The following is a 20667-nucleotide window of genomic DNA, read 5'->3' on the forward strand; positions in this document are numbered from 1 at the left end:
TAGAACACCTCAACTTGTCCGCTGATAACATTCGTCTTATTCAGGCAGCCAGGAAGCCCTCAACGAGATCCCAATGGCTTCGGTTCTGCCACTGGTGCTTAGCCAGACAGCTGGTCCCCAGAGGAGCTACGATCGACGCGGTGCTGTCCTTCGTCTCTCATCTAGCAGAATCGGGCATTCATGTCTTGTCAGGCAGGATTTATCTTTCGGTTTTTGCTGCATACCTATCCATGGACCAGTGCTCTTTTTCGCTGTCAAATCCAGTGGTTAAAAGGCACTTTGTGGGTCTCGTGCGTCTTTACCCTCCTGTTCGCAAACCGCATCCGACGTGGGATCTGAACGTAGTTCTTGGGGCCTTGTGCCATAAGCCCTTTGAGCCAATGGCTACTGTAGACCTTAAGTACCTTTCGTGGTAAGTGTCCTTCTTGGTCGCTGTGACTTCGGCTAGACGTGTGGGTGAGCTCCAGGCCTTGTCGGAGCGTCCCTTTCTGGTTTTTCATAAGGATAAGGTTGTCCAGAGGACGAATCCTTCTTTCCTTCCAAAAGTGGTCTCGGATTTTCATCTGAATCAGTGTCATGGCCACCAAATCAGGGCCAACACTTTCATCCTCTAAAGGGTCTAAATGGACCCTGTCCTGGCGCCTTTGGCCTCCAGGCTCATAAAGTGTGCTCTGCACACTTTGAATCCAAGGCACGTGCACTCGGGCCGGACGTGGCCATTAGAAGACATTGGCAGGCACATGCAGGAGTCTATGGGAGTGGTGAGGTGGGGCTACAAGGCGGGGCTAAAGGGGAGTGGCTGGAGCCAGGCTATTTAAGCCAGCCCCACCCGCATGTAGAGGCTTTGCGTTAATCTGCCCTGGGCACCGTAATGCTCGCCACTGTCTGCAGCCCTTACCTGCTTCCAGCTCTGCACGCTGGGCCTGGACATCTGTAACGCGCGCATCTTACCTGAATCCAGCCAGATCATCACTCACAGCACGGCACGCACCTTGCCTGAATCCAGCCATACCATTGCACGCATCGCCTCTGAATCCAGCCATACCATTGCTCTGAACGCAGTGCGCACCTTACCCGTTCCTGCAAATCCATCGCCTGCAGCTCGTCTCGTCCTCACCTGTCCGAGCGCGCCTACGCGGGAGTCCCCTTCTCGTCTAGGAACTTCAGGGATCTTCCATCTACCAGCCGCTGACAGGTTTTCGGACCGCCGCTCTCCACCAGTGGACGCCAGATTATCCCTGCAAGAGAAGTAACGCACAAGGTTAGAAACTGCATAAACACTAAACGCTTGGCCGCGCAATACCTAAGCCTTACGTTTTATCTAAAGACCCAATTTACGCGCCAGTGGGGCTACTCCATCACCCTTATGGCACCGTGCAGGCTCGTTCCCGACACCGTGACTCTGCAGAGCCATCTTCACGTCAATTGGGGGGAAAAGGAAAGACATTATTAGAATCACAAGCCAGAACTGTTGGAAAAGACATTGCAAAAAATTACGAACAATAATCATTATTACAAACACTTAACTCAAAGGGGATTTGTCGCAGCCGGTCTGGGCCATCGCATATACAGGCCAGTGAAGTAACTAGGTCTATCTCCAGCGGCCCTGCCGAAGAGAAGCAGGACAGAGATCTCATCTTTACTAAATAGGACTTTGCCAGCGACCAGAGCAGTCCACCCTACAGCAGTTGAAGGTAGAACTGGATCCAGGGAGCCAACTCCAGGGAGGGCCCCAACTGTGCCCAAACGCCCCTGCGGAGATCAGGTGAGCGTAACAATCAGTCAATCTCTTTGCCTGTCTTTTTTTCCAGATCCAGCCTCAGAGGCCGACAGGGTTTTGCATTGCTTGGATGTTAGAGCTCTTAAGTTCTATCTGGACAGAACATCTGAAATTAGGAGTTCTTCCCAGCTCCTGGTGACCTTCGGTAATCTGCAGTAAACTATCTCCAGATGGATCGCTGCCTGTATTATGGAGTCTTGCGCGGTTCGAAGTCTTCAACCTCCAAAAGGGGTTCACGCACACCTGGTATGGGGCAAGGCAGCTGCTGTTGCCTTTCAAAAGTATGTGCCCTAGGAGACCATTGCGAAAGCGGCTACCTGGGCCTCCCCATCGGCCTTTTGTAAACGCTACTGTTTGGATCTGAGCTCCAGGTCTGATGCCCAGTTTGGCCAGGCTGTGCTCAAAAATATTTTCCAGTAAGGAGTTTTCCATCCACCTGTAATTTCTGTGAGGAGTGCTTGGGAATCTCCCATAAGTATGGAGGAAAGGGGACGGGACGTAGGAGTATTATAAGGTTACTCACCGTAGTGACCACCTTACTCCTAGTCCCCTTTCCTCCATACGCCCGCCGTCCCCTCTAATAAGGTTCCTCTATTATTGCTCGAAGGTCTCTGACCTGATGATAGAAAAGGACTGATGGGTGATGCGCTGGGCGGAGCTATGGAGGGCGGGGGTTACGGCTGTGTGTGACACCCCGCGTAAAAAGGACACATTTTTGAAAAATGAGATGCTTTTTACAAAGTGCTCCGGTCCTGTCCCTCAGGACAGAGGAATGTTCCTTAAGTATGTAGAAAAGGGGACTATGGACTAGGAATAAGGTGGTCACTACGGTGAGTAACCTTATAGAATTTCTACAGGGAAAGTTATACTCCTCCTAAGGGTGACTAGAAAGGTACTTCCTGAACTGGCATTTTCTGTGGTCCCTTTAGGTCCCTGGAGTTAAACATCCTATATTGGATTTTTAACGTTTCTCTCCCGATTTATTACGAAATTTAAAGTAATAAATGGCTGCACTACACTCTTTCCATTGAACTGTTGGGTTACTGTATGTAAATGTTTCTAAGAGTAGATTGAGAGCATGCAGGTCTGATCTTATGAGTAATTGTAATCCAACCTTTGATGGCCCTTTTGTAGCATGTTTTTGACCCTTCACTCCCTCTCGATACAACATTATTATATGGTCCACCTGTGTTTACTATCCTACTGTGTACTAGAGATTGGGGGAATTAGTGACTGTCCATACATTGGCATTTTGGGCTCAGCATATGATTGAAGTATTACATTATAGAGGTCTAGGGTTCCTCTTTTCGTTCCTGCCTTTATCTTATATGTATGAGGGTTAACATCATGTACAGGTCATAATTTAGTTTAGTAGGGGGAAGGATCTGATTTGAGACTAAGGCCTTTCACTTTTCATATACATATTCTAGTCATTCTGGTGTATTGCAACTCAAGCACTTATTTGAAAGTTTGTTTCATTTGTAACCCTTTCATAGTGTACATATTTTTCATCATATCTGTGATGTCCTCCTTTTTCTATTGGGACCTGTCCCCTATGCTTCTTATTTCTTCCTGTAAGTGAAGCCTGAATACCTATAAAGAGTCTGGTCAATCTTTTGTTTGTAACCCTGTCTTTCACTTAGGATGAAATGTTTCCCTTTAACTCTGTTCTCCCAATCTTTTAGAACCCTGCAGGCACTGAGGGTGTATGAAATGCATGCACTTATCGCTCCCTCTCCCTAAAGTGGGAAAATTAATCAATCGTGTCTTTTAGTCTGTGGTGAAGGAGTCGAGGATTATGGCATTTTTGGAAGGCTCGGTCAGCAATGCCCTAATGCAGACTTTATGGTATTACCCGATCAGAAGAGATTTGCCATGGCTTACTTTGGAGACTTTTGCTAATGGAAGAAATTTGACCTATTGGTCATTTATAATGGGGTATAAAAAGATTGCACTCTATTGGCTACTGCCTCAAAATAAAGCATTCCTAACATGCTTTGAAAGTATACATTTCCTTCAACTGAATTAGTTGCTTAACTCATGTTGACTAATGACATAGCTCTTGCATCTGCCCAAGAATCGCCACAAACGGACCAAGTTCAGTAATCAGTAGCTACGTTTTTGATCCGGCTTCCGAAACTCCTGTTTGGTCCCAGACATGCTTATAAACTAGGTAGATGGGAACTGAGTGGGCACTGCAGTTACCGTGCAGCTGAATTCCTTTTGACTGATTTGTTTTTAAGTTATTCATAGATTGTATTTGTGTTTTGTTTTTGTGAACAGACCCTTCTAGAGTATGCAGAGAAGTGGAAGTCTTCTGAAGATCATTTGCCGCTGCTAGAAGTGTACACAGATGCTATCCAGAGTTACTCAAAAGCACGGCTGTACCTTACTGCAGACTGTGAAAATGTACCTGTTGTGCTTGAGAGGCTTGCACTGTAAGTATATACATATATATATATATACCTTAGTAAATATCTAGTCGATATGCTTCTTCATAATGTTCACATCTACTTACAATACCTAAGCTAGGAAAATGAGCTGTGTGGTGGTACGGTAACCAACATTTTCTGAGCTTGGGCGCTCTGAGCCAGAGAAAATCTGATTTCCTCTGCTACCCCCTACCCTCATCCTTTCCAATGTACAGCAGATAATTTGGCTGTGGATGTTTGTCCTATGCTTCTTGCTCTATTGGCTCTATTGGCATTTTGAATTTTGAATTGGAGATAGAATGTTGGAATGAGTGCTCTATGTAGTGCGTCAGTTGGAGGGTGCTGAATGTGAGGTGGCCAGTGGGTTTTCCCTTGTAAGTACTTACAAGGCTTAAGCAATGACAGTAACTTATGTGAAGTGGAATAAAGCTGTACTAAAGTAACCTCCTGCCTCAGGCCTATGCAGATGAGTGACATTTGTAACTAACAGCGGGCTTCCAGAAGCAGATAAGTCCTCGATCTAATACTGAGACTCAACTTAAATCCGAAATCCTTCTCTGTTGAAAGAAGAAATCCACTCCATCCACCATGCAAAACTTTTAAGCCGCATGAAAGCATGGGGTGAACAATGCTTCACGCGCCTATCAACCTTCATAAGTCTTATCAGTACCTTGGCCCCAGTCATTGCAGATATATGTAACACCTTTCTTGAGGCCGGGGCTTGTGAGTAATAAATTCTAGGGCGATTCGCCCAAGTGAAACCTCTGTGGATTCCCATGGGTTCAGATCATTAGCTTTTGAATTTACCAGAGGATTCCCTCAGGGTTCCATCTTCTCCCTGTGACTTTTCAATGCCTTTGTGAAACTACTTTTGGTTTAGAGTACAATCAAGCATTCTTAATCCTTTTCCACTCTCAAAATACATCTCCTTCCTATTAAAAAAATATATAACCCATTTAATTTATACAAGTCACTTTATCTTTTCTTCAGTCATCTTTCTTTTTTAAAGTACATGTGCTTTTTAAACCCCTTAACTGCCAATGTGCCCCTCCACCCCCGTGCCAAGCCCCTTTTTGGTGATTTTGGTTTGTCGCTATTCAATCCCTTGTAACATTTTTGTTGGATCTATGTCATCACTGTGCCGCCCATAACTGCGAAGGCCGAAATGCTGACGCCAGTTACGGCGCGGCGCAGTGATTATATAGATCACTGTGCCCGCTTCCCAGGCCTGACTTTCCCTTCCTACCCCCACCCCCAAACCTCCCAATTTACCGTTCATGGCGGCACACTTCTGTGTGCCGCCTGCACCCTGATATCCCTGCGGCATCAGCTCCTCCCACTAACGTGGGATAGAGCTGACGCCGCAGGGTGCTTTTCCTTTTTTTTTTCTTTAGTGTCCCCGCTTACCAAAATGGTAAGCGGGGGACACCCCCCCACAACCCCTGACACGGCGCCCAAGCAGAGTGGGGGACACCCCCGCTCTGCTTGGGCGCAGTAAATGTCGCCCTCCTTTTGTGCGCCCCCACAGTCGCAGTAAATGCAGGGGCGCACAAACGAGGGCGACATTTTTGTACTATTCCTTTTGTTACATGTGATATCTCGGCCAAATTCTAGTTTGATGTAGGCGGATGAGAGAAAATAACCAAAAAGGAGCGCATTTTTTTTTTTTTCTTTCAATAAATTTCAATTAAATGATGTACAAAGAAGCCTGCGTTTTTCCTTCTAAGAGCTAGGAACAAATGGTTTGCTGTGCAGAATTCGCCATTTTCCAGGCTTTCAAGAACAGGTTGCGTGGAAACAAAAACAAAAATATTTTTATATGGTTATCAGTTTTGTGAGAGGCGATTGTACCCCTTTTTATCCCAATAGGAGATGCGTGGACGGAATGAAAAACTAGGGTAGGAAAGCTGTATGGGAAGATAGAAAGGCATACATGGGAAAATGAAATTTGATTTATGATTTATTTCTAAACGCGCTTCTGACGAAATTGATCGTTTATTGGCGCAGATGTATCAGATAGCAATAATCATCGATCTATGGATGTTATCATTTCAGCAGTTTCACACATAAGAGATTAGACTTCGATGTTACTTTTAATAAAAAAGTTGTCTTTACAGCCTTTTGGAAAGCCATGAGTGATTGATATTCTCGAATAGCTCTTGGGAGGCTATTCCACAGTTTTGGAACATAGACTCCGAGCCTCCGGTCCCCTTTGTTCAGATTAAAAAGGTATGTGCTGGAAATGGTTGTACCTGTAAAGTAATGGCTTCTGTGAATATTGAGAAAAGCAATGCCCCACTACATTCCCCGACTCTTCCAGGTAGGTAATCGCACATTTTTCGTAATGTTTCACAAAACAAGCAATACCACAAGCCAAAAACTGAGCAATAGTACACAGGATTATTATGCTGACGGCCTAAATAGACTGACTTATTAGCATGTTTAAATGAGGAAAACAAACGTGGTGAGGAATGGCAAGCATATATTTTTTTAAAGGGCACAGGCAGATCTTTTGAAGGGTAGGTGACTTGTGCAGGTTACAAGTGTACAGTTCCTAAAGCAGCGACTAAATGTAGGTCACAATTGGGAAATGGTAGGGTTGTGTGAAAGGGTTGTATAACAAAGTGCAGTAGCAAATGTATGAAAACCAAAAGTAAACAACAAATGTCCTACCTTTCCACATTCCCCCAGGTGTCCCAACGAAAATAGCAACTCACGTGGGGGTGCACCGCCCTGGTGCAAAGGGAGAAGGCCAAACCACTGGTACATCAAATGCCATGAGGAAGACAGGGTTTGGTTTTGTGGACAACCCACAGATTTGGGCTTGAGTTGTTGCAGCCACCAAGGAAAACGGGAACCCCATCCATTTCTGAAAAGACACCCGTGGGAATCGACCGAGGTCTGACTTGTGCATATCGCCCCAGAATTTTTTTTGTGTGTATTTTAGTTTTAAAAAAAAGTTTGTACATATGTCATACAAAATTCACTGTGATTTCAATTTTAAAATTATATGAACAAACTTAAAACATAGACTACATATGACACACTTAAAACGGCAACAATTTCTTTTTTTTAAACATATGTCACCTCATATATCATTACCATATATATTTCATATACTTCCTAGGACATAACACGTTAAAAACAAATCGCAAAATCAACCAATTGCCCTTAAACATTCAACATGGGAGTCATCACCCTTAAGTCTTTCTCAAAATGTCAATTATCCATGTGATGCAAAAGGTTGAAAATTCCCTTCCCTGTTGCTCATTACCACGATTTTGACCCCGTTCTTACTACATTCCAATAACTCATTCAACATGTTGAGTCCAACAAAACGAGATTTGTGCTGTATGTTAACCATGATTCTCAGCGTCCAGTAATCGGGGGGGAAAAAAAAATCACTTTCAGCCCTTAGTATTTTACAAAGCAACACCACTTTTAGAGATCTTAATATTTCCTTAATACGATAACCAATGCACCTATTGTTAACCACATAATTCTTAGTTTAAGCCTTGTCTGGTCATAACTAGAGGGCAGTAAGTTCATCAAGTCTGCTTCAATTTTTGCTAACAACCGGCCCAATGCAAACATGAAAGAATTGTTCGGGCTCGACATACATTTGGACCATAGAAATTCTCTTGCTAGACTCTTGTTTCTTACTATGGTTGCTCCCAACTCAACAATCCTAGCCTCTTCGTAAAACAGGCAATATATGAGTAAATGCTTTTACTCCTACGTCCCGTCCCCTTTCCTCCATACTTACGGGACATTGCTCAGTCCTGTGGGACAGGAACGGAGCACTTTGAAAAAGCATAAAAAATGTTGCAAAAATGTCTGTCCTTCCTCTCTTTGCACGCGCGGGACACAGCACACGGCCGTAAGCCCGCCCACCTTGGCTCTGCATCGCCCATCAGTCCTTTTCTCCGCTCGTTCGGGACTGGTTGCACTTAGCATCCGCGGCAGAATTCTTCCTTTTTCCTCCTCCTCCTCCTCTGGCTCTCGCTAGCGATCGCCTAATAGTCTGTCATTTAAACTAGACTTTCCAGATTGTTCATCCTGTCATCGACGCTTTGCGAGGGCGGATCCCCATCCTGTTTGTTGAGAGGGTTTGGGTCCGGATCACCTTTGAGACTCCTGTTTTTATTGTGATTTCCTTTCGGTCCGGGCACTTCAACGTCGGTTAGAGCGGTGGGAGGAGGTGTTTCGACATACTCATCCTTCGCATTTCCAATCTTTCATAGACGAAAAGAAGAAACGCCCGGTAAGTTCTTTACTTTTCAGAGCACCCCGGCCGGGAGAAACCTTCCCGGGTTCTACCCATGCCGGGAGGAGCGTCAACCGCTCTAGCACCGGGGCCTGCCTCGAGGTGCCTTCTGGGCCTAATAATTGTACCAGAGTTTTCTCCGAGGGTCTCCGTAAGGGGCCTGTGGATACCGGAGTACCCTCTGAGGCCCCCTCCTGTGGGGGCTGCTTGTAGACCTAGCTCTACTGAATCGTGGGGTACCGGAGTTCACTCTGAGGCCTTTGTCAGCTTCCCTCAAAAGTACTGGGGTGCGCCCCGAGGCCTTGGTGGGGCTTGGGGTTACTGAACGCATTTTCGAGGCCCGCGCAAGTAAGGCTGTTACCGGACCCGAGTCCGAGGTCCCTCGTACAGATGCTAAGGAAACCAATATTTCTCAGAGGCCTGAGAAGGCCTTATTGATGAAAGCTGTTTCTCACCGTTCCCGCTCTTGTGGCGACACCAGAACTGTTGAGGGGGCAAGGAGTCAAAGTTCCTCCTTTACCGGCAATGCCGAGGTCCAGGCCGCATAGTACCAGCTCAGCCGAGGTTCCTTGCATAAAGGCTAAAATGAAGACCCCTGATCCACCGACTGGGACCCCTGCCTCACTTCCACATGTGCCGCAGTTCCCCTCAGGTGACGGCAAAATGGCGGCCGTTCCCGCCACAACCACGGTGGCCATTTTGGGGTGCTTCTCCCACAACTACGCCATCAGCCCCAGGTGTGGGGAGCGGTTCTGTAGGTGAGCATAAGGTTCAGTTTGCGCACCCGTTTCGTCCAGTTTACGACTGGAACGCTCGGATGCCTCTTCCGCATAACAATCTGCCTGTAGATTCGGTGCCCTTGATTTATGTGGACACTTCAGGGGAGGGGCCGGCTTGGCAACCCTCTCCTCTGCGTCCGTGGAATTATTCCCCTCATGAGAGGCCTTCTCCGGCAGCTCCAAAGCTTTCTCCGGAGGACGCCTTTTTCGGCAAATTACAGGTGCTCATGCGTACTGACCCCATGAGGGAGTATTTCAAGGGTCTTTTTAGGGAGATATGCCCGCCAGTGCCTCTGGCTCCAGCCCCGCCTCCGGAGGTTCTGCCGGCACCGCCCTTGCCTATGGTGCCTCCCCCGACCCTTCTGCCCTTGCCTCCGTTGTCCCCTGTGGACAAGATGTGCCTGACACGGTTCAGCAGGACCCTGACCTGTCGGATGATCCGCAGGGTGATCAGGACAGCAAAGACCAGCCCCGCTCTATTCGAGTTGTTCACGACCGAGTACTGGACATGATGTGCCTGTTGGATGTCCCAGTGCCTGAGGCACCCGCTCCGCAGGAGGGTGTGCTTTCGGGGGCGTTCACCTCGTCTCCTTTGGAGCGTACCGGCCTGTTCTTGCAGAAGGACGTCTGGGCCGAGGTCCGTAGAGTCTGGGAAAAGCCACACTCTGGACTTTTCGACAATAAGAAAATTGACGCGAGATACAGGCTACATTCTTCGGAAGAGGTGGCCCTATCATCTTGTCTGCCTCCCTCCTTCAAGGTAGTGGCCGCGGCCACTTTACATTCCAGGCCTACAGCATCCTCTTCTACGACGGCTACTCGGGTCCTGGGGAAAGAGGACAAGCTCCTCGACTCCCTTGGGAGGAAGATTTTGCTAATTCGACCCTGCAGCTCCGGCATGCCAATGCGGAATTGGTGTTAGGAGGGGCAAATATGAAGATGTGGAAAGGTCTGTCGGCGTTCGAGGAGTTCATTCCGGTCGAGAAGCTGGACGACTTTAAGGAAGGATTGTCCGATGCCAGGGTCTTGTCCCAGGATCTGCTGAAGGCTGCGGCTCATCACGTCGACACTTCGGCTTGGGGCCTGATGCTGGGAGTTGATACTTCTAGGCAGGCGTGGTTGCATGCCACCAAATTCTCAAAGGAGGTGCAGGCAAGGTGTTGGACCTGCCGTTTGACGGTAAGGAGCTTTTCCATTCCAAAACAGATGTGGAGCTGACTAAAACAAAGGACAGCACCCAGACAGCTAAGTCCTTGTCCGTCCTGGTCAAAACTCCTTTTAGAACCCAGAAACCGTTGTCGCAAAGCTGGCCTTCCTCGGGTTTCAGAGGGTTTCTAGACCGGAAATCTCGCAGAGTGGACACCCCTTTGGGTAATAACCGCCGGGTGCAAAAGCAGACTGTTTTTCTCCTGCTCCTCAGCCTGATCAGGTTCCGGCGGTAACACCACCGAAAAACCTGCCAAATGAGGGTTCTCCGTGCTCGCACAAGACCCCGGTGGGAGGACGCATTGCGTCTCATTGGGAGGCGTGGCAGACAATCACTGAGGACAGGTGGTCTTGTCAGTCGCTCGGGTGGGCTTCTGCTTACCCTTAGCCCCCTACCCCACCCTTCAACCCTCCTTTTCAGCAGTCTGGGTCGTCCTCCCTGAAAGCCGAGGTTCAGAAGCTTCTGGACCTCTGAGCTGTGGAAGCCGTTCCCCTTGAGGAGTGAGGGGAGGGCTTCTACTCCCGGCTGTTTACGGTGCCCAAACCCAACTAGGCTGGCCTGCGCACCATCCTAGACTTTTCCCAGTTCAATCTTTTCCTACCCCAAGAGAAATTCAATATGATCACGCCCGGCCAGATACGGTCCTCCTTGCAGATGGGAGACTGGCTCAGCCTGGTGGACCTTCAGTATGCGTACATGCATATTCTGATCTGGAATCCACACAGGAGATATCTCGGTTTCTCTGTGGGAGAGGAGCACTTTCAGTTTCGAGTGCTTCATTTTGGCCTCAGCTCTGCGCCGCGTGTCTTCACGAAGATGTCGGTGATTGCGGCCTATCTTCGTCTGCAGGGTATTCATGTGTTTCCGTATTTGGACGACTGGCTCTTACGCAGCCCTTGCCCGTTGAAAGCCGCGTGCAATCTTCAGCCTCTCCTTCAGCTCCTGTTCCATCTTGGGGTATGAGTGAACTGGCGGAAATCTTCCATGACGGTCTTGCAGGACTTTCCTGGGTTTTCGCTGGAACACGATGGACTGCAGAGTGTACCTGACCGGGGACAGAATGGTGGATCTGTTGGCCAAGTGTCAGATTTTTGCGCAGTCGGAGAGAATGTCGGCCTGGTGGTTCCAGTGCTTCTGGGCCTCGTGGACTTGTGCGTATTGGCTCTTCCTCGCCTCAAGATGAGGCTGACTCAGATGGCCCTTTGGAGTTCCTGGCGTCAGGCTGTGGATCCGGACTCCAAGCTGATGATGATTCCGGATTCCATGAGAATGGACTTGGAGTGGTGGTCGTCTCTCAGCAACCTGTCGATGGGGGCAGGGTTTTTGGAACCAGCCCCTATGGTGATGGTCACGACAGACTCCTTCCTTCTAGGGTGGGGTGCGACGTTGGATCTTTTTCAGGTCTCGGATCTTAGGTCGCCTCAGGACAAGCTCCTCCACATAAATCACCTGGAGCTTCTGGCGATTTTCCTAGCACTCAAAGCGTTCAGGCCAATCATTGCCAACAAAGTGGTTTGTGTTCGCACGGACAATGTGGTGTCAATGTATTACTTCAACAAGCAAGGGGGCACTAAGTCTCCCCCTCTCGTGGACCTGTCCGTCCAGATTTGGGAGTGTGCGGTTCGTCATGGTGTTTGGCTAGTTGCAGTGCATGTCCCGGGCCAGCTGAATGTCACGGCTGATGCCCTGAGTCGCCGGACAATGGTCAGCTACGAGTGGGAGTTGAAGGCAGAGATCCTCTCTGGGATTTTTCTGCGTTGAGGCACTCCAGAAGTGGACCTCTTTGCGACAACAGCAAACAAGAAGCTTTCTCTGTCCGCCTCCAGAAACGGGCTGGGAGCCTCCTCTCTGGGGATGCTCTCGAGATTCCTTGGCACAACATGAGGGCCTATGCTTTTCCACCTCTCCCTCTAATTCATTGGACGATTTGCAAGCTGAAGAATACGGTGAGCTGTTATCTCCTGCTCATAGCCCGGTGGTGGCCATCCAGGTTTTGGTTCTCAGAACATCAACACTTGTTCGTGTGTCCACCGATCAGGTTACCGTTGACTCCCGATCTTCTTCACCTGGGGGGGGGGGGATCAACAGCTGTGGCACCCATCCCCACAATCGTTCAACTTGGCGGCATGGTGCCAGAGTTCAAGTCTTTAGAACATCTTGACCTGTCTGCGGATAACATGTGCATTATTCAGGCAGCCATAAAACCTTTGACTAGGGCTCAGTATAGGAGCAAATGGCTCAGGTTCTGTCATTGGTGTTTACGCAAACAACTGGACCCTAGTGCGACTACAATTGACACTCTACTGCCCTCTGTAACCCACTTAGCCGAGTCGGGCGTTCATGTTCTGTCATGCAGAGCTTACCTTTCGGCGGTCTCCGCCTATCTATGGACCAATATTCTTACTCTGTCTAATCCAGTGATTAAGAGACATTTTGCAGGGTTAAAGGATAGTTCCGGGACTTTTTTTTTTATTGTCCCTACGGTTCGGCCATGTGTTTTTAAGCATAAATCGGTAGATCGTAGAAAACTTTCCTATGGACCTTACCCGACTTTTCGTCCATTAACGCACTCGAAATCAGCCGCCATTTTCTGATAATCCTATCATTTCCCCCCATCGACCTGGCTCACCTGCTTTTGCGGCACTAAATCATATCCCCCGCCCCTGAGCCTGACATCAGCAGACGCGTACCGCCCATTTCCCAACGCCAAAGCACGTTTCGTGTCAACAATCGCTGCGCCTCAGCTAATGACGTGTCGCCATGGAAATGGCAGGACGCCTCTTTCCTCAATAAGTATAAACACACCGTTTCACAACACACAGCAGCAGATTTTCGATTCCATTACTCTCTCTGTGTTACTTTGAGTATTCTGTGACTCGTTTCTGTGCTCTGGTCAGCTACCTTCGCCGCTTCTAGGCCTTGTGAACACCTGTACCATCTCTGTAAATTATTTTACTTTCTTTCCCACACAATGGCTACAATAATGCCGTATATGTACGAGCCCGAGTACACCGAGAAAGAACTACTGGAAAGGCAAGCACGCGAAAACGATGGGGATTCGGACGGCAGTTGGGAGGACCAGTCAAAGGATGAAGAGCCTGGACCATGTCGCATGGACGGCGTCTCCACCTGGTGCACGTGCAATCGGTACGAGCTAATGCCAACTGAGGAGGAGAACTGCTGCTGCCGTGAAAATTCCGGGTGCTTGGCCTACATTTCGGAAGGCGAGCCAAGTCCGCAATGCATCACCGAGCTGCCAGAGTTCAGGGAAGCCTGCCTCTCACGGACCGTGTTGAGGATGATGATGGTGCTTATGCACGAACTTCGCGGCACTGTTCGTCCGCGTAATCCGAGTAACGAGTAAGTATACTCTGGTTGTGATGTCAGTGATGCCACTACTATTTCATGGTCGTCTCCCACATATAAAATTACATCTACATATCATTCGAATGCATGTAAATTGGTTCCATATTGTGCATTTTCTAGATAAAATTTTTTTCAAAGCAGAATGACATTTTTTACCTGAATCGACAGTGATAAGAACGTTTTGTCATTTTAATACAGTTTGCATCTTTCATTTTCACAGGTGGTACAGGCTGGTAGCCTATCGTTGCTTCACTTGGTGGCTTCACGGGAGGCTTGGACACCGCGTTCGGAGAGTAATACCTGCCTGTGCGGTACTTGCCATTAGACAACATTTCCCCAGCGACAGTGGACAATACCGCGGATTTTCCCTGGATGTGCTGCAACCGGAACTTTACAATGTGTAATGTTTATTATTTATGTTCAATTGAAATTAAGATCTAAAATAAAACCCAACATATATTTTAACAATGGTTGTTTTGATTTTTTAAATGAATCTAGTGTGTCTCCATTGAATAGTCTTCCTGTGCCTTGTCTTGTCACACCACATGTCTCCGGCCAGCATCCTCCCTCACGCTGGCCGCCCACCTTCAATCCACATAACCGTTGAACCCATATTCAGCAGACATACATATGTTATTTTGCGGGTTGGCATCAAGCCTCCCGGCCTTGCCTCCTCCCCCAAAAATACTTACCACACCACTTTGTTCAAGCGTTGGCAATAAAAGGCCGTTGGATTTTATTGATACATAACATGGTTATAGGTAAATAATCAATATGGTTGATCATAATAAATCATCCTTTTGGGCACCGGGTACAGAGATGACCCCCTCTGGCCCGTGCAGCCTTGCCACCACAGGCCAGCCTGCTGCTGACTAACTGCCTAGGCATCCAGGGTCTCCAGGGTGAACTGCACCCATATATTCTCCTGGGAGGGTGAGGTATTTATAAACTCACCCCCCTGCCTTCCATGTACTAGATCCTGCAGCCTGCCTCTTACATGCAGTTAGATGGCCTCTCCTTGGTGAGGCCCTGCGGCAAACGAGTCTTGTCTGCACGACCACCGCCCCAATCCACCCCCCGCCCTATCAAAGGCAGTTCGCACCGGGGTACTTGCGCTGGCAAGTGGAGCTGTCAGGGAGCGATAAAGGCCAAGAGGTGCCAAAGACCATGTACACTTCAAAGTGGTCTATAGAGCATGGGTTGTTGTTGTTCCCATGTTTACCTCCAGACCCCGTGTCTCCTGCCAAGCATCCCCCCTCACGCTGGACGCCCCCCTGCAATCCACATAAGTGTGTCTCCATTCACAAGTCTTCCTGTGTCTTGTCTGCACGACCACCGCCCCAATCCACCCCCCCACCCTATCAAAGGCAGTTCGCACCGGGGTACTTGTGCTGGCAAGTGGAGCTGTCAGGGAGCGATAAAGGCCAAGAGGTGCCAAAGACCATGTACATTTCAAAGTGGTCTATAGAGCATGGGTTGTTGTTCCCATGTCTACCTCCAGACCCCGTGTCTCCTGCCAAGCATCCCCCCTCACGCTGGACGCCCCCCTGAAATCCACATAAGTGTGTCTCCATTCACGTTCTTCCTGTGTCTTGTCTGCACGACCACCGCCCCAATCCACCCCCCGCCCTATCAAAGGCAGTTCGCACCGGGGTACTTGTGCTGGCAAGTGGAGCTGTCGGGGAGCGATAAAGGCCAAGAGGTGCCAAAGACCATGTACACTTCAAAGTGGTCTATAGAGCATGGGTTGTTGTTCCCATGTCTACCTCCAGACCCCGTGTCTCCTGCCAAGCATCCCCCCTCACGCTGGACGGCCCCCTGCAAACCGCATAATGCCACGACATATACACGTCATTCATTCACAAACACACCCCTGTTTCGAATTCTTTATAACCCACTTCATATTTCTTTGCGCTTTGCTAGTCAACCCGTGAAGGTGCTGGTTATCTGCTCTTCGTCTGTGAACTTCCGTGACCACTTCGAGGAAACTCGTCAGTTTGCAACCTGTGAACTGCTCCCTGTTCTACGACAAGAAACTACTCTGATCCCTGCATCTAACTGTTTGTTCGTCAAGGTAAGGCCATGTACCATAATCATTTTGCGTCCAATTTCTTTTCGTTCAAGACAGTACATGCAAGGAACTAGTCACATGTTCTGAGTTTACATTGGTATTCATAGAGAATTGTTGATCTTTACTTTTCAGAACTTTCCACAATGCCTGCCTGTTCCATTGGCGGTTGCCCTTCGAAGACCCATAATAAATCTGAAGGTACTATAATGCATGTTTTCCCTAAGACAATAGATCAGATAAGAGAATGGGTCCGATATTGCGGATATCCACCGTCTGAGCTTGAAAGTAGAGTCCTAGAAGTCTTTGCGGACAAGAGGGGTGATCGATACCGCATCTGCAGCAGGCACTTTAGCTCAGACATGTACTCCACATCATTGCTAATAAAGAAGAACACACCGCGAGCGAGGCGAAAATTGCTCTCAACCGCTATTCCCACTCTATTCGTCCACATCCCTCCACTGGTGAGTCAAGTTTACGTATTTATCTCTCGGCCTTGCGGTAGTGTGTAGCATTAGCTAACAATAATTTCCCCATTTATGTATCCACTCAATATGAAGGCGGAAGATTCTCCATCCGTGTCGTTATTGCAGTCATCAGCCACTTCAAGCGCCTATCGGGTAATCTTACTTGGCTATTCTGCCACTGACTTGTTTTAGGCATGTAAATCAATATTTTTAATTTATCGTGTAATTACTTTACCTAATGGTACACCCTTGTACTCGTCCTCTAGTCTTTGTTTTCAGTTATAATTATTGTTATCCAAAATAATGCAAGTACTGTCTTTCAGGCAGATGCTGAGGAGTCCAACGTATTGACAACCGTTGATGTCACTCAGATGCTCGAGGTACGTTTCCGGACAGTTCCATCGATGGAGATCATCAGATCTTGCATTCTTGTAGCGTGATTGTTACACACAATGTTTCTTTCGTTTTTAGCCATTGATATGTCCTTCTGTCGTCGCCCTCCTATGTGTCTTCTTTTTTCAATATTGTGTTCATTACTAATGAAAGTCCTATGTTTCAGGGAGTCGATGGAGCATTAGTCCAAGAAGAAGGGGGAGCATGCAGTTACGGGTCGGCGCAACAGCTTGCAGAAGTGTGCACCGCAGTTACATCGTCCCTTGATGTTCTTATGCATTTCGAGGTATGGATACTGACAGTTCGATCAAGCGAAATCATATGACGTGATTACATCCGCTATACTTTCTTCTTTATTAACGCAAGTACTATGTTTCAGGGAGATGACGGAGCTTCTTCTACAAGAACATCACCCCTAGTAGTTGATGCAGATCTCTGGGTGGTGACACTTCCAACGATCGAGCAAATGGAATCATATTTACATATCCATTATTTATTTTAGACAACTGATCATTTGTGCAGGTCTATTTAGATGAGCCGTTGACGCCTGCACAAAGTTTATGTTCTTTTTAACAAAATAGAAAACCATACTAATGCAATTACTGTGTTTCAGGGAGTTACTGAAGCATCATCTTCAATAATATCATCAATGGAAGTCTATGAGGAGCCCGAGGTATGGATCTTGACAGTTCCATCTAACTAGATCAACAATGCGTGAATAATTGTCGTTTGAATGTTCTACACAAAGCGTTCATTCGTGTTTTGCTATTGAGATGTACGTGGGTATTGGTCCCCAAGTACATTTTGTGTTTTCAATATTATTATACATACTAATGAAAGTTCTATGTTTCAGGGAGTCGATGGAGCGTCAGTGCGTGATGGATGTGCTTATCATGAAAATATAGTCGTTGCAGCGCAAGAGGAAGTGGAGACATGCACACACGAGTCGGAGCAACAGCGTCCTGATGTTGAAGTTCGAGGCAAGAAAGTTTCAAAGGAAAGAAAGCAAAAGGTTAGTGTCCTGGTCACTATATTATGTTGTTTTTCAATGTTAATAGTTTAATACTGTAAGTTGTGTTTAAACTGAACATCCCTTTTCCAATCTGTCCTCTAGTTGCGAGTGGGTGTACGAACTAGATCTACACAGACAGTGAAGCGAACGAGAGATGTTGCTTGTCAAACCTTTTGGCAGGGACTTGAGACTGGAGATGCATCGTGCCAATGGGAAGAATATGAAGTGATTGACAACGGAGCTATACCACCACCAGCCATTGATAGTGAATGTCCTCCTGGTAGTTCGGATGCAGTCGGAGATCAATTCACAGAATCCAAACCCGCAAAAACTAAGACCGCGAGAAAGTTGAAGAAATTGTTTTATTCACCCATCGCCGGAGAAGGAACAGATGTTGCAATGGAAGAGAATGAAGTGGACGACAATGAAACACCATCAATATCACTGAACATAGCGGAAGACGATATCAGAGATTCTACCTTTCATGTGAGTGACATGTCCTCAACGTTACAGGCCGAACCAGCTGGGATGCAGAGTGACAGTATAAGGAAAGAGGCCAAATTCATTGTATTCGATAGTTGTTCGATTGATATTATTATTCGGATGAAATGTGGGCATTCGGTTGGTGGGGAAGTATGTGGGGAGCCATTGATTAATGTGACTCGTGCAATTCGAGGCACTAACCTTAAAATACATGCCACCTGTACAAAATATCATCCTTTCTCATGGTCTGCACAACCCATGCTGGGGCAACTGCCAGCAGGCAATCTACTTTGTGCAGCGGCTGCACTTTTTAGTGGTTCAAGTTTTAAAAAGTTAGTCTTTCTTTCAGTTTGTGGGAATCCATTTCATTGCGAAAACTCAGTGCTACAAATACCAAACCGATTATCTATTTCCAGCCATTAGCGAAGCTTGGAGAATGAAAAAAATGTGTATTGATAGTACATTTGCGGGCAAACGGTTCAGGCTAGCCGGTGATGGACAGTGCGACAGCCCAGGATTTTCAGCCAAGTACTGCACCTACCACTTTCAGGACATGGAAAGTAAGAAAATTGTGAGTTCGGTGGTCGTGCAGGTGTCGCAAAGTACATCCTCAGTGGCCATGGAGAAAGTTGGCTTTGTAGCATCATTGCAAGAACTACAATCGCGGGGAATGGTGATCGACCTGATAGCCACGGACAGACACGTTTCAATTGCCAAGACAATGAGAGAAGAGTACAAAAATATAAATCACCAATTTGACGTTTGGCATCTTGCAAAAACAATCAATAAAAAAATGTCGGCTGCAGGTAAAAAAAAGATATGCAAGGTATTTCACAGTGGTCCAAGTCAATCAGCAACCATCTTTGGTGGAGCTCAAAAACATGTGGAGGGTCGTTGGAAATTCTACTGGAAAAATGGCGGTCAGTAATGCTACACTGTAGCAACGTTCACCGCTGGACCACAAACCAACATTTCCACTATTGTGAACATGGCCATTTGTCCATATAGGAGGCACGGAAGAAGTGGTTGATTCCTTCATCACCCACTCACAAAGCCATTGAAAAGATTGTATTTGATAAAACTATAACAAGAGATTTGAGGGGACTCACGGAATTCTGCCACACAGGAGATTTGGAGGTGTTCCACAATATGTGCCTAAAGTACAGGCCAAAACGATTGCATTTTGGCATGGAGGGCATGATAAATCGGACTCTTCTAGCGGTCTTGGCACATAACCATAATGTTGGCCGTCAACAAAGTAGGACGACCGGAACTTTAGGGACGCTTCGCTACAATAAGGCCTTCACTAAAAGAAGTAAACAATGGGTGATCAAACCAGTGTTTGAGGATATGCAATATGAGTTTATTGAGAGACTTATTGTTGATGTCCTAGATAGGCACATACATGGAGTTGTGAACGAACCTGTGCAGGGGACAACTGCATTGCCACCCAACATTGCCTCTGTTCCATGTCCACCTAAAGCAGAGCTCATTGAGAAATACACATCACGGTTTAAATGATTGTAATTTGATTGTCTGTTCTCTCGAGTCTCCTCATGTCGCAGGCCCATTGAATATGTGTAGCTATGTATTGTGTAAATAAAAGTGATTGCTCAGTGTACATGCAATGTGTCTCTCCACCCTTGTTCATTTGCGCATTAAATTAAACCAAACAGTAATATAAATCATTTTTCAAAAAATATAGAATGTCTCCGTATTTATGGTTCGCTGGGGCTGCAAATGCACGCAGACAAAATGCAAAGATGGAGTGTAAATTTCAAGTCCTGTGAGATGGCCTTACACTGAATGTAGCTAACTAGGAATGTGTGCTCGTTCAAAGTGAAGGTCGGCTGCTTTGATTTTTTGCTCGGGTGCCGGAATGGCCCACGACTCAGTATAAGGTTCTATTGTTATTTGACCTTGACAGGCCGGGACCATCCCGAAAGTCTTCTTTTTGGGGGTGTGGGGCAATAACGTAAAACGATAATGAATATAATTTCAGAAACGAAAGCCATTTAATGTTCGTTCATTAGAAGAAATAACGTCGGCATAGAAGGAGTGGTATTTCGGGGCTGCCCTACGCACAGACACAATGGAAAATGCAAATATAATGTAAGTAACTCTTTAGATGAGTTTATACCGCAATTTAATTACTATACAGTAGCTTTAAAGACGGGTTAAGTTGTACTTGTTCGTTCTATGTGGCATATTGTTTTGTACCGCGCACTATCTTGAGGAGAACCATCTCCTTTTACGGAAGCACCTCAAAACCTTCCTCTTTGCTTCTGCTTTCTCTCTCCCTCTCCCCTGCTACAACTGGTCCACTGTCTGCGACCTCGGTCCTGGGCCCTTCCACTCTCCACCTGCACTGCCTCCCTGTCAACCCCTGCACTGGGGGACTGTCTCAGTATCC

General features: G+C 47.1%; 1 protein-coding gene across 1 annotated transcript in view; it reads left to right on the forward strand.

The window, feature by feature from the left end:
* ZNF292 (zinc finger protein 292) overlaps window positions 1–20667 on the forward strand; it is a 1156963-nt gene that overhangs the window by 216262 nt on the left and 920034 nt on the right. The window contains exon 2 of the mRNA XM_069606362.1: window positions 4064–4218. Coding sequence (XP_069462463.1) covers window positions 4064–4218 — 155 coding nt within the window. The remainder of the gene's footprint in view (window positions 1–4063; window positions 4219–20667) is intronic.

Source organism: Ambystoma mexicanum, chromosome 4p (genome assembly GCF_040938575.1).
Source record: "Ambystoma mexicanum isolate Mex_15411 chromosome 4p, UKY_AmexF1_1, whole genome shotgun sequence".
NCBI classification, from domain to species: Eukaryota; Metazoa; Chordata; class Amphibia; order Caudata; family Ambystomatidae; genus Ambystoma; species Ambystoma mexicanum.